At 40.7% G+C, this 13183-nt stretch overlaps 1 protein-coding gene across 1 annotated transcript in view; it reads left to right on the forward strand.

Moving 5' to 3' along the window:
• Positions 1 to 13183, forward strand: part of adamts10 (ADAM metallopeptidase with thrombospondin type 1 motif, 10) — a 50738-nt gene that overhangs the window by 5888 nt on the left and 31667 nt on the right. The window contains exons 3-7 of the mRNA XM_010734474.3: positions 7346 to 7485; positions 7592 to 7801; positions 10723 to 10891; positions 11338 to 11540; positions 12720 to 12803. Coding sequence (XP_010732776.1) covers positions 7346 to 7485; positions 7592 to 7801; positions 10723 to 10891; positions 11338 to 11540; positions 12720 to 12803 — 806 coding nt within the window. The remainder of the gene's footprint in view (positions 1 to 7345; positions 7486 to 7591; positions 7802 to 10722; positions 10892 to 11337; positions 11541 to 12719; positions 12804 to 13183) is intronic.

Consider the following 13183-nt stretch of genomic DNA (forward strand, 5'->3'; position numbering starts at 1 on the left):
GAGAAGGGTGGGTGTGGCTCATGAGGTAGAACAGGTCGTCTACTAGTAAAATGATCAGTGGTTTGATCGCACGTCTTTGGTCAAGATGCTGAACCCCAAACTGCCCCTGAAGGCTGCGCCATCAGTGTATGAATTGGTGAATGTGATATGTGTGTAAAAGAGTCCTTGAGTGGTCATAAGACTGGAAAGGCACTATATAAGTACAGTCCATTTACCTGTAACAACTTTACAAGTACACCCAACCAGACATAAATATATTTGTTTACTTGGTGTGTTACAAGTAAAAGTGTCAGATGTTCAGGTGTCTCTGTGAAAAGCTGAACTCATGGTAAGAGGGCGAGATGTCTGCAACGAAGTTGCAGTAATGCTATTATAATTCTGTAGTTATCCTATAGTTGTTGTAAAAACCTGTGTTCACCTTTTCCCACCAAAAAACAGAGCAGTGTCCCACCCTAATCTGGAGCAGGTCTAAAGCCAGGTTGCATAACATGGGTTGACCTTTTTCAAACCAATCAGAAATTCAGTGCGAAAAGAGTTTCAGAGACCTGGGTTGGACTTAAACACACTATTAACATCACAGACCTTATTCCTTGAGGTCTTTGTAAGTAGTGGGAAAACATCATTGGTTTATTGTCTGTGATCCTGGCTTTATACTGTGGGTTGCTTTAATTATTTTCAGTCTTTGAGAACAAGAGTACTTTAATGTATTTTATGGTCGAGGCGCCCAGAGTGAAGTCTGTTTTTCATTTCAGTAAAAAAAAAAAAACCTTCTCAGTGCTACCCATGTTTAAAAAGTCACATTAAATACCCCCTTTTTAATTTGTATTTAATTTGAGTATCTGATTAAGGTTTAATTGTAATTTAAGGTTCAACATGTGTTCCATAGTTACCGTAATTGTTTTTATTTATAATTCACATGCTCAGTGCTCAGATGAGAAAATTTTGATGAAATGAGCCGTGGAAAAGGTTTCAGGCTTGACCCGGCTGTCTGACTAGCTGAGGCGCACTCCAGACCTGCAGGTCTGGGCTGCTGAACTTGAACTCTGCGTCCACAAATCATGTTGTCGTGGCACAGCCACGTGCCCGCCTCCCTCACCTCTCACCACACAGTCTCCCTGTCTGTCTCGCATACACACTGAAGCTAGAGCGACTGAAATCCCCTGAAGGCAAAGGCGTAAAATCCCAGAGTGTCCGTGTCTCGTCACCCAGAACAAGACTGTGATTGTGTATTTCCTTAAACTTAACCTCTGACCTCTCACAGCCATCTGTCTCCAATAGTCTTGCCGCTTCCTTTAAATAACCTCAAACCCTGACGTAGCTCATTGTCTCAGAGACTTTGTTCTCCACAGGTTCAGACAGGTCGGTCTTCATTAATTCATATTTTTCATATTTAGAATGGATCGAAAGACCATGTGTCATATAAAATTAGTTGTTTGTAGCAGTGAACCCACAGAGAATTATCACCCAACTCCGAAGTTTGTTTCAAATCTCTTTGACAAACAAAATTAGTGAGTAGTAAACATAGTAGAGCAATTTAGCTGCTGCAGAGCCTGATAATTTCCACAGAACTGGTAGGGACCACTGTCACCCACAGGTTTCTGAAGAGTTGTTTTGAAGCTCAAAATATGTGACCGCTGCCATGTTGGCAGTCTTGCCTCTTCCACCTGCCAGCTAAAAATTGGCAAAGTTGTGGATCATCAGCAGACCTGAATGACACCGGGGTGCTAAAACATGCCATCTGTAATGGCAAAAAAGAGCTTAAAAGAAAGTGAATATTGAACTCTGGTTGACAGAAAGACAACGCCAAATGTTGCTTTGTGTTCACTGGATGTGTAAACAAGTTTAGGCTAATGTGCGTGTGCCATGAGAGGTCAAAAATCAAATTTTTCTATCTAGCAGGGAAAATTAGACACAGCATCATCGCTGTGTCTAATTTTGCAAAGTATATGTTGCTCATAAAAACTCACAAAAATGCTGTGTTGCAATGTGTGCTGTTACTCTACCAGAAGGTGCAGCATTAAAGGCAGTAAGTCTTAAATGGACTGCAGAATCTTTAACTGAAACCATGATTTAATTTGTTTTTATTATGTTGTAAACCACATACAACACAAAACTTTGTAATAAAAGTCTTTATTTTTATGATTCTCTCTCGCTGCCTCTGTTCTGTATCTTTGTGTTTCTCTTTTTCTCCGCTTTGAACTTGACTCTCGTCCAGGACTTGGCTGATGTCCTGACACAGATGATAACCCCAATGAGTCATTTCTGAATAAAAACCCTTACAACAGAAAATGAACTAATGGAGAAATACTAGAAACATAAAGATGTCTCTTGTGTTTTCTGGTTCACTTGTTGTCCAGCTGTGTGCAGAATATTTTGTTAGTGTCTTTGTGTTTGTTTAAAAAGAGCGAGAGGACAAATATGCAACAGTTGGACTTCTTTATTTGTCTCTCTTTGTTGATGTAAACTCAGAAATGAGGTAAGCAACCATGCTCCTGGCACTGATCTATTTCTATTTAAGTAGACAGAATATACATGTGTTGTTACATAACTGAACTAAACAGCCATTGTTGAACACCTCATTGGAAACCATGGGCATTAATCTGCTGCTGATTTTGGATGCAGGGATTTGCTCTCATTTAGTCATAAGAGCATTAGTGAGGTTGGGCACTGATGCTGGGCGATAAGGTCTGGCTCACAGTCGGCATTCCAGTTTATTCCAAAGGTGTTGGGTGGGGTTGAGGTCAGCTCTCTGTGCAGGTCATTTAAGTTCTTCCACACCAAACTGGGAAAACCATTACTTTATGAACCTGGCTTTGTGCACAGGGACAGAAAACGTTCATCACCAAACTGTTGCCACAAAATTGGAAGTTCACTAAAATCATGAAAATATCCTTGCAAGCTGTAGCTTTGACATTTAGATTATGTGGGCTTCATGTAGCACAGTCCTCTTCATTGTAGTCTTCTCATGTCTTACATAGACTGACTAGTAGCATTCCTTAAGTACTTTTAGGTTGTTAACTCATTCAGTGTACTATTCATTCAGTCATTAGAGACGCAGGAATAACGGAGTCATTTAAAGACCTGAAGAGATTGGTCTCCACCAAGCGGCAACCTGGCTGTGAAGTGAAGCCAATGCGAAGTGCCAAAAACTGCAGTTCCTCAAACATCCACTTGAGGTTGGCTACAATAGTTGGATCTCAGAGTCTATCTCCATAAGCACCTATATTAAAATGTCCAGTAAGTAGAAATAAACATGTTTACAGCCTGGTACAAAAACTGTTTTGGTCTCTAGCTTTTTACCATTAATGACAACAGTACTGAGACTTATACTGATTATATTAAAGTGTAAAGGCAATTCTGAGATTTCAAAATACATTAAATATATTGGAGAATAGTTGCTGAAAATGTGAAAAGATTTTGAACAATATATTACTGAAATGTGGAGTTTAATCATTCAAATGTGGTTTCTTTTTTGGTCTGACAAACTTTATTCTTACTTTACACAGACTTTAAGGCTTAAAGTTATGCATAATTAACAGCGTGGCTGCTTTGTTTGACAGATGGTTACAGATGGCTTGTTTGAGCACCCAGGCGTCATTCAGCCTGCCTCAGGTCCGCATCTTTGTTGATCTTTAGATTAGCCAAAAAGTGGAAGAGCATCATCAGACTGCCAAGCATCGACTGCCGAGCATCATCAGACTGCCAAGATAGCCGCATATTTTGAGCTTCAGTGGGGCTCTTCAGAAACCTACGTGTGATGTCACGCATACACCATCCATTCTTTACTGTAACTCCACCCATAACATCGTGGCACTTTCTTATTTGAAATGAAGGGGCCTTGCCCAAACCACGTAGAGCACTTATGTGTCTATGTACTGTTGGCCATATAGTGTATGTGCACATCATTGTGTGAGCTACTCAGACTGCATACAGGAGAAAGATAGACAAGGATAAACTGACATAGCAAAAAGTGTGATGGCTTCTTATATGCACCATTTCTCACTGTACTGAATAATCAGAGATTCCTCCTCCTCTTGTAGGAGTTGTCTCAAAAGAAGCTGAGCGGCGTTTGGCCTGAGGTGCCATGAGGGCTTGTCTGGGATGGAGGGAGGGACAATTTTCCATCCAGAGTAGTTCCTTCCACTATTTTCATTTGGTGATAACAGGAGCAGCGTGATACCCTGTTCATGGGTGGATTCATCATGGCAGAAGCTGCTGTATGAAAACACTTTTAACCAGGGAGTGTCTCCTGTTAAATTTAGCAAGTGTGTTTCCACTTGTAGTTTGCTCTTTTTGCTTTGATGTCTGCTTAACATTTTCATTATCTATCATAGGGTCACTATGGACATTTCCTGCCCTTTAAGGGATAAAATATTAAACGTGCACTAGTTTAAACTCTTAAGGTTGACTGGAGAAGACAGCACAAGAATAATTGTGTGCAAAGAACGTATAAAAAGAAGCGAGACAGGATGTGATGTAAAGTACAACAGGTGTTGTCATATGTTTTCTTTGTTTTATGTCCACCAGGTTTATCAGGTGGCCCCGGGCCAGAGAGAAACAGATGTTTTGATAGAAACCAGTTCCTCATACTGTAGATCTTATTCAAAGTCATTAAACCAGGTGGCTGAAAACATTTGATTGCTCTGATGTGATGAGATTGAATTTTATATGGCCATTACAACTCTGCTTAACAATGCATATAACTGTCTTATCTTCTATTAAACTTCCAGATGTGAATGACATACCACTTTACATAATGTAAACAACAGCAACACTACTGCTCGTGTGCAACATCTGGTGTGTATCTGTTTCTATGGGAAACAACATAAACTGTCCTTGAAACAGGGATGTGATAACGATTATATTCCCTTATACTGTAGTAGCTGAGTCACTGTTTCTTCCTTTTTAGATTAAAAATATCTATATTAAGGACGACATGTGTCTTTTTTTCCCCATGTGGAATGGATAGATGTTAGTGGGATTGGTTGGAAATTCTGTGGAGAGGAAGCTTCCGCTCAAACCTTTAGTTCAAACTACATATCAATTAGTTTAGCTGGTTTTCATTAGTGGACAGTCTATTCTGTGTGAGGTCTCCTTCATTTCTCCCTTGGAGGTGAGTTCGGGTCTACTTTATTAACACCCTCCCTTCATTTTCTGTGCAGGAGATTTTCCTGTGTTTCAAAGGTAATGGTAATACCACCTGCCTGATTACTCGCTGTGGTTTGTGAGAGCAGGATGGATGTGTTGTGGGAAACAGCTCAAAGCTCTTAGGAAGATAATGGTTTTGAATAAGACTGTGGAATAGTGCTGATGTGGTTTTGGTGCCCTGAAGTGTCCATTTGAGGCCATTTGAACTAGACATTTGTGTGATTTCCAGACTTTGCAAGTAAACATTTTCTCCACATCACACAATGTTTCATAGCCTGAAGTCTGAATGGTTTTAATAATGTATTCTATTCTTTAATCGTTGTTTTTTTGTTTTTTTTTAAGAAATTTTATTGGCCTTTTTTCAAGCTTTACTTTTGATAGAGACAGCTGAAGAGCAACAGGAATGCAGAGAGAGAGAGAGACAGGGAATGACATGCAGCAAAGGGCCGCAGGTCGCACTCGAACCCTGGGCCGCTGCTGAGCCTTCGCACACTTTTTGTTAATTGATTCAAACTCAGATACCCATATCCATAAAACATGCCAATGTTTTCTGTATGTTCTGTATGTCTAAATAGGTGACTGTAAGGCAGTAATACATCAGGTGTGTTTTTCAGCCTGTTGTGGACTATTTTCTACTATAAATCACATATCACACACACATATATATATATATATATATATATATATAGATATTATATATATATATATATATATATATTACATTATATATATATATATATATACAATACATACACATACACACACACACACACAGATATATATAGATTACATATATGGTATATAGATATATATCATACACATATATATACATATATATACATATATGTATATATACACAATGTGTATTCTGGTATCAGCAGTTAGTTTCAGATAACCCTGTTGATTTATCTGTGGGTGAATTTGTGATTCCAGTTCTGCTTTTTTTTCACCCTAATTCAGTGTTGCTAACAAAAGCACCACTCAGTCAGATCAGAACAGGGTTTTACAACAGGCAGGTAGTCAGGACAGGCACCCATGTCCACATAATGGCTCGGATGCTATGGCAGGGATAGCACAATAGATGCTCTGGCTTAGTAGTATGGTGTGAGCAGCTAATAAGGGAATTGGAAGCATGTGTGCAGGTAGGTGTGGCGATCAGGTAAAGAGGACAACACTGCTGGACAGGGAGAGGATGGCAGGTTCCTGAAATGACGGGAGTTAGAGGTAAAATTAAGAAGAGCTCTGGCCATTGCTGTGACAGTAACAATACCTTTTTGTTCTAAGTCTTTAAATGGTATTGCATCTTTCTTTCATTTGTGTTTTTCCCATACTGTTTTTACAGTTTTGCAGTTTCCAGTAAAAACTTTACATCCCATCCCACCTTCATGAATCTTTACAGGAAGAATGTTTCACTCGCTCCATAGCCGTGCACCTACAAGAGAGGAGACAAATGAATATTAAATTGTATTGCAAAAAAAGCACTGACTCATCCACCATGTTCGAATAGAGAACAAGGCACCGCCCATTTAAAGTTAAACCACTTGAATGCAGAGCATATTTTGTACTAAACTTCCCATGTCGAAAATACAGTACGACCTCACAAGTTCCATGTGAAGGCTGCATTTGTAATTGTGCTCGCTGTTTATTTAAGCCAGACCTATCTACTGCGTACAGAGTGGTTTTTCCTGGTACAGAGCACTTCAAGTCTGTACCAAGGAACTCTGATCTCTGGGTATTTACTCTGTGTGGGAAGGGGCAGCTTCTCCACCAACTGAGGCCAAAGGTTTGATGAAAACTGGGCTCATTTGCTGGTGACCTTTCCCAGTTAGTTAGCTGATTTTGGCTGTTTGGAGCTGTGTGTGTTTGGACAATAAATCTCCACCAGGATCCGGCACAGACTGGGACAGACAGGAAGTATACAGTTTCAGAGTAACCATGGCGACATCCCTTTGGCCTCATGCATTGGGGGGTTTCTTGGAGTGGAGGGACCTTGTCAGTAATGTACCAAAAAGTGCAAGTTTCTCTTTGCCAACTGGGTTACTCTCTCGATAAAAAGCCCCACAGTGTTATTCAAAATAAGCAACTCCCATGTCCTTGACTGTTTTTAATTAGAGTCAATTAGATTAAGCTGAATTTTGGCTTTATTAAGTTAAACTCTGATTTTGGTTTTATGCCTTCTTTATTTCTTTCCCTCTAGCTGCTTTCCTGTCCAGTCTAGGCCAGTATGAGATTGCCATGCCAGTACGTGTAGGACCAAATGGTGAGACGATGGACGCAGAAGCGCCTCAGCACCACCAAAGAAGAAGACGCAGCACTGAAGACAGGCTGCCTGACTCTGTATTATGCTTAAGTTTTGGCTTCTCTTCATGCACACATTTAAATCACTAAATACATCCTGATCCAAGAGCATTTATAAGCTGAACCCTCTTTTTCTGTCTCTTAGCTCTTCTACCGGCTGTCCACATCAGGCAACAACTTCCTGCTGAACCTAACGCTGCAGGGAGGCCTCCTTTCGAGGCAGTTCAGGGTGGAGTACTGGAAGAGAGGTCGATTAGCTTGGAGTCATCCTTACTCTCCCCACTGCCACTATGTAGGACACCTCCAAGACCAACCGCACTCCAGCAAAGTGGCCCTAAGCAACTGTAACGGCCTGGTAAGACTGAAACCATCATGTCTAATCCACATCTAATACACTGGGTGAGGTCAGCAGCAGCAGCAGCAGTGCTGGCTCATCAAATAAGGGATCAGTAATGCTTGGTTCGGACATCAAAGCATGAAATTTTAACAAACCTTGAGTACTCAAGCCAGCTTTAATCTTTGCCCAACCACCTAATGTGGTCCTCAGAAACTGAAATGACCTGGAAAGAAATTCCAGGTACTTTTAAATCCTAAAAGAAGAATTTATCTTCAAAAAGTATTTCTTTTTTTATTATTTTTATCCCAGCAAATTTGCACTAACATTAACTGTAATGATTGGTGATACCATTGTGAAAGAAACAGAGATGCTAATGCTCTTCATCAGCAGTAGCCTCAGCAGAGTAGAATGCACTGCTGCCAATGGTGAGAAGGTTAGAAATGTGGTGCATTGACATTGGTATAATACTCTAAATACTAAAATTTGTGTTTAATTATCTTGAATGACCTTAAATCTTGAATCCTTGCCTTAATTATGATTCATGATTTTGATGTAAACACTATTTAAGAGGTGGAAACTAATAACTATGTCCTCCTCTGTAAGTCGCTTTGGATAAAAGCGTCTGCTAAATGCAATGTAATGTAATGTATAACTCCACATGAACCACAATGCTTAAAATGAAAGGGGTCGTATGATGGTTTGCCTGAAAATGACTAAAAAGCTAACCTAATTACATTGACATTTTCTCTTCAAAGACATTTATTCATGTTGTCCCACTCAGTTGTGCTCAACTGCACAAAAGTGGTGCAAACCTTGCTTACTTTGTCAGATCTGCAAACGTGAGAAATCGCTGTGTGAAGTGGGTGTAATTTTTAGTTTCGGAAAGATGTAAAACCTTGCGGAAACAGCCCTCCTATTCCGATGATGGAAGGGTGTTATGGTGCTAGTTAGACAATCTAACAAGCACTTTGTTTGAAGTTTGAGGCCCCTAAACTCTACCTGCAGCCCAAAAAGCATCAAGTTCTGGCATGCTCTCTTAGAACTGTTCAAAGGCAGTCTGGGAAATGTAGGAGATTATTAATGGAAGCTCTGGTCAACAAGGCAGGTTATGGGAAGCAGTGTTTTTGAGAAACCTTTAATCTTCTGGGCATTTTTAACAACTGGTTTTTGGTAGCACTTGTTAAAGCTTTTTTAAATTTATTTTCCATTCTCATGAAGTTATTTCCTCGTAAATGCTCCAAACTGGGAGAGCTGGTTCTCTCTGTGAATCACTTAACTGTGTCACTAAACTGTGCTGCATCATTTTGTTGGATGAAATCATTTCCCTGCTTCCACAGCACTGCCTATCTATAAATCCTCTCACTACAAACAGCAGGCTCCACAATAACAGTTGTATACACAGCTGAGGATTAGATGAGTCCACAAAGCGTTAATAAAGCACACACGTAATTACTCTTGGTCAGACCAGCGTGAGCACATTCACCAGCGAGCGGCCTGTGTGTCCAGGGGAGCATCACTAACTTTATTATGGGATTAAAGGCACTTTGAAAGCCGCAGTGAGTCGAGGGGAGACACTCGCTCTGGCCGGGGGCCAACACATCTGAGCAGAATCAAAGGAAGTGTTAGTGTGTCGCTCTCTGTCTCACTCTTTCATTTTTCTCGCCCCCGTTCACTCTTTCATGCTCTCACGTGTGTTTGTCTGTGCGGTGCTGATCCCCTTCCAGATAGTTCGGCAACCCTGTGAAGTGGACGGTGTTTGTAGTTGGATAGTCTTAGCGTTATAACTGTAACTCTAATTATAAAATTAATGGCACTTCTTTTATATATATCTTTATGTATTGCTCACTAGGGGCTTTGTAGTGGCTAATATTGTAATAACTATAACCTGAGTGTAACCTGAAAATAAAAATACAAATAGGAGGAAATCTGAATGCAACAGGATGCAATTATGTGCAAATCTTTTTAAACCCATATTCATTGGAGTACAGTACGAATACATGATATTAAATGTTCAAACTGATGGACTCTATTGTACACCAACACCCAACATGTTTCAAAAAAGGTTGCTACAGGTTCATGTTTACCACTGTGATATATCATTAGGCATTTGGGAACTGTTGTGGATGTTTTGCACTTCATAATGTGCCACACATTTTGAATGGGAGACAGGTCTGGACTGCAGGCAGTACAGCCTAGTATACAGTCTCTAGTACATGAACCTTAGTGCAGTAGCGTGTCATTGTATATTTCTGTACTTTTCTTTATAATCTTATAATTCTTATTCTATAAATAATAATCTATTTATTTGGCATTGTGCTCAAAAATCAAATGTTCAGTGACTCCTGTGGAACAAAAGCTTTTGTCAAGAGTCTCACTGTGGCATAGACACTTTACACTTGACACTTTACTTTTTGTGTGATGTAAACCTCTGTACCTCCCTACAAACATGATGCTCCCTGATCAATACTGACAAGTGATGCCTCTGAAATAAACCTGTTAGAGAGTAATCATAATTGGAGGGCAAAAGCTGCAACAACACTAAACACTGAGCACAAAATCTGCTGCATTTGAAACTTGAGGTTGTTATGAAGTCGCCTCCTCTCCAGCTGTTAGTTTTCTGACCCATTAGCACCAGGTTCCCTCAGAGGGCCTCTGATTCACTTCAGCCTTACCGTATCCCCACCCCTGCCTGCTTTGGTGCTCACACTTCTTTGTCAGTACCAACAGTTAAAGTGATTTTAGTCTTATCAATGATGAATCTGTGTTGTTTTAATTCTAAACGTGTTTCAAAGAGGAGTAAAGATTCAAAGAGGAGTAAAGATTCATATCATCCATGTAATGAGACGTTTATTATATTTGTATCATGAAAATAATGATTCCTGTTATTCTATTTTATTTTATTCTGTTCTGTTCTGTTCTACATATCTGTGTCTCTGCAGCAGGGGGTGATTGTTGCAGGGGGAGAGGAGTACCTGATTGAACCCCTTGTCTCACCAGATAACCAGACCAGGATGGAGAGGGGGGAGAGAGCAGAGGGGCGCCCCCATGTGGTTTACAAGCGGTCATCGCTCCGCCATCAATACAAGGGCCAATCCTGTGGAGTCATTGGTGAGAGGAGAGATATTCTGGTCTTTTTAGTAGCAGCACTTAGGTCCAGATTGGGAGTAAACTTCCCCAGGCTGATTTGCATAGCAGCCAGCAGCAGAAGATTGTGGTTGTGTCTGAGTTCCCAGTTGTGATTGGGTGTGACTGTGTCTATATTACAGGGCGTTGCTGAAAAAGCAAAAGTATGTTCAGAAAACCATCTTTTGACAAATAAAAGTTTAAAAAAACATCCCGCTTGGTAGTGCTTATCCTGCTCTATGTTCATGAAAAGGCTAGTCTAGGCATGACTCTGATTAGTGAAGTAAAGTGAAGTGTTTCAGCTCATCACTGATTTCTCGGCCAGTTTTGGCAAATGCAAAATATACAGCAAGTAATTTTTTTTAATACATAATGAGCTTCTGTTTTGCTGTTGTTTGGTTTCTTCTTTTCCTTCAAACGGTGTTCTGAAGATGAGAAGCCGATGAAAGGTGCGTCGTGGTGGCAGCGGACTCTGAAGACGCCTCCCCATCACGTCGGTCGTGGCCAGCTGCCTCTAAAGCGCTCAGTTAGTCGGGAGCGCTACGTGGAGACGCTGGTAGTAGCAGACAGGATGATGGTGGCTTACCATGGTCGCAGGGACATCGAGCAATACATCCTGGCTGTCATGAATATTGTAAGTTTCACAACGCAAAAGATCTTCATGCACTAACTTTCTCTGTGTCGTTTGAGTTATTCTTGATGAATAGAACAGGGAGATTTCTCATGCGTGACAGAAGTTTTACTCTAAAACAGAGTTAAACTGGGAAGATGTGATGAAGATTTGTAAAGTTAAGTTTTTGTAAGCTTTCAGCAGCAATCCAATGGCCAATCATAGTTTTTGGAAATGTCTACAGTGACAGAAATAAGTGTCAATGCTTCTTTAATGCCAAGGATTAGTTCGACGTTAACTTGTTTATACAATAATTTGTCAGAAAACTCCGATTAAATTGAAATAAATCAGATTGAGGCGTATGTAGTAGCATTAATAATGCTAAGAGACAAAGAAAAACAAATATGCAGACCTTTTTTGATTTCTCCTAGGGGAGGCCATATGTTTTAGTCAGACAGGCTTAGGTTGTATGTCATCATCTGCACTATTTCTGTCACTGGGGATCTCTTCACACACAGTTAATCACTTTAAAACACACACACGTGTTAGGAATGTGTTTAATGAAGGGTTGGTCAGCTGCTATTGTTACAAAGCAGGTTGCATCCGGAGTGTTACAAAATCACAGAAACCAACAACGTCTGTTTCGTGGTGTGGAGCAAAGTGGGTCCAAATTATACCAGACACCAGTAATGACAAGTGTCTGAGTGCAGCTTAAGTGCTAGTAGTGGTTTTAACTCTGGTGGTTTTTTATTACTGTTGGTGCTCTAACTCTTTAATAATCATTGGCACTTCTGGTGCTCTAACTTAACAGCTCTTTTAAGGCTCTCAGGACCGGTCTGTCCCATAGATGAAGCGTTTGGCTGTTGCTTAAAATCACTCTGGATCGGGGCTCAAGACAGAGATGCCTTTTTAGCCCACTTCTGTTTGCTGTTTGCCATTGAGCCTAAGCCACAGATTAATCCAGACTTTCACAATCGGAGGGTTGACGCAAAAGTTGGTACATTACACATGGAAACTGCACAGGCGCTGATCTCTCAAGAGCAAAATTATGCTGAATCAGCTTCTTTCTGCCACAAATCTTAATTTATGACATATCACTCCCGTGTCTGCTTCTAGTGTTGTCTCAACTGTAGTGCATTGTGTGCTCAACTGGTGCATCAGCTGTTTTTAAGACTGGTCTTTTCTTGTTTCCCTGGAGGTCAGGTTGCCAAACTGTTCCAGGATTCTAGCCTGGGGAATGCAGTCAACATTGTGGTGACACGGCTCATCCTGCTCATGGAGGACCAGGTAAATAAACTCTGTCAATTACTGTAAAAGTTGTACAACCCTCTCCTCTCCCCTCTGTACGTCTTTTTGTGCTTGTCGTCATTAAGTCTTTCCTGACCAGCATCTATGAACTCCTTGTTTGGGTCAAATTATTGGCTTAAGTGTCTTTTCCTCCACCACTCCCAGTGGACTCTAAGTGTGTAAGTGGGTCTTGGCTTTCATGAAAGGTGCGAGAGGGTGTAGGTAGGAAGAAGTAGATGGGTGAGGAAAGGCGGGAAAGTCAGGATATGAGTGAGGGTTTGTACCTGTCAGACAGAGCTGCTTTGTGACTGTCCTGCTGGTTACTGTATTGAACAGTGACCTCTCTGACCATTACTATGACGCACATCCAGGGTGAAGAA

This window comes from Larimichthys crocea, chromosome XVII (assembly GCF_000972845.2).
Source record: "Larimichthys crocea isolate SSNF chromosome XVII, L_crocea_2.0, whole genome shotgun sequence".
Taxonomy (NCBI): domain Eukaryota; kingdom Metazoa; phylum Chordata; class Actinopteri; family Sciaenidae; genus Larimichthys; species Larimichthys crocea.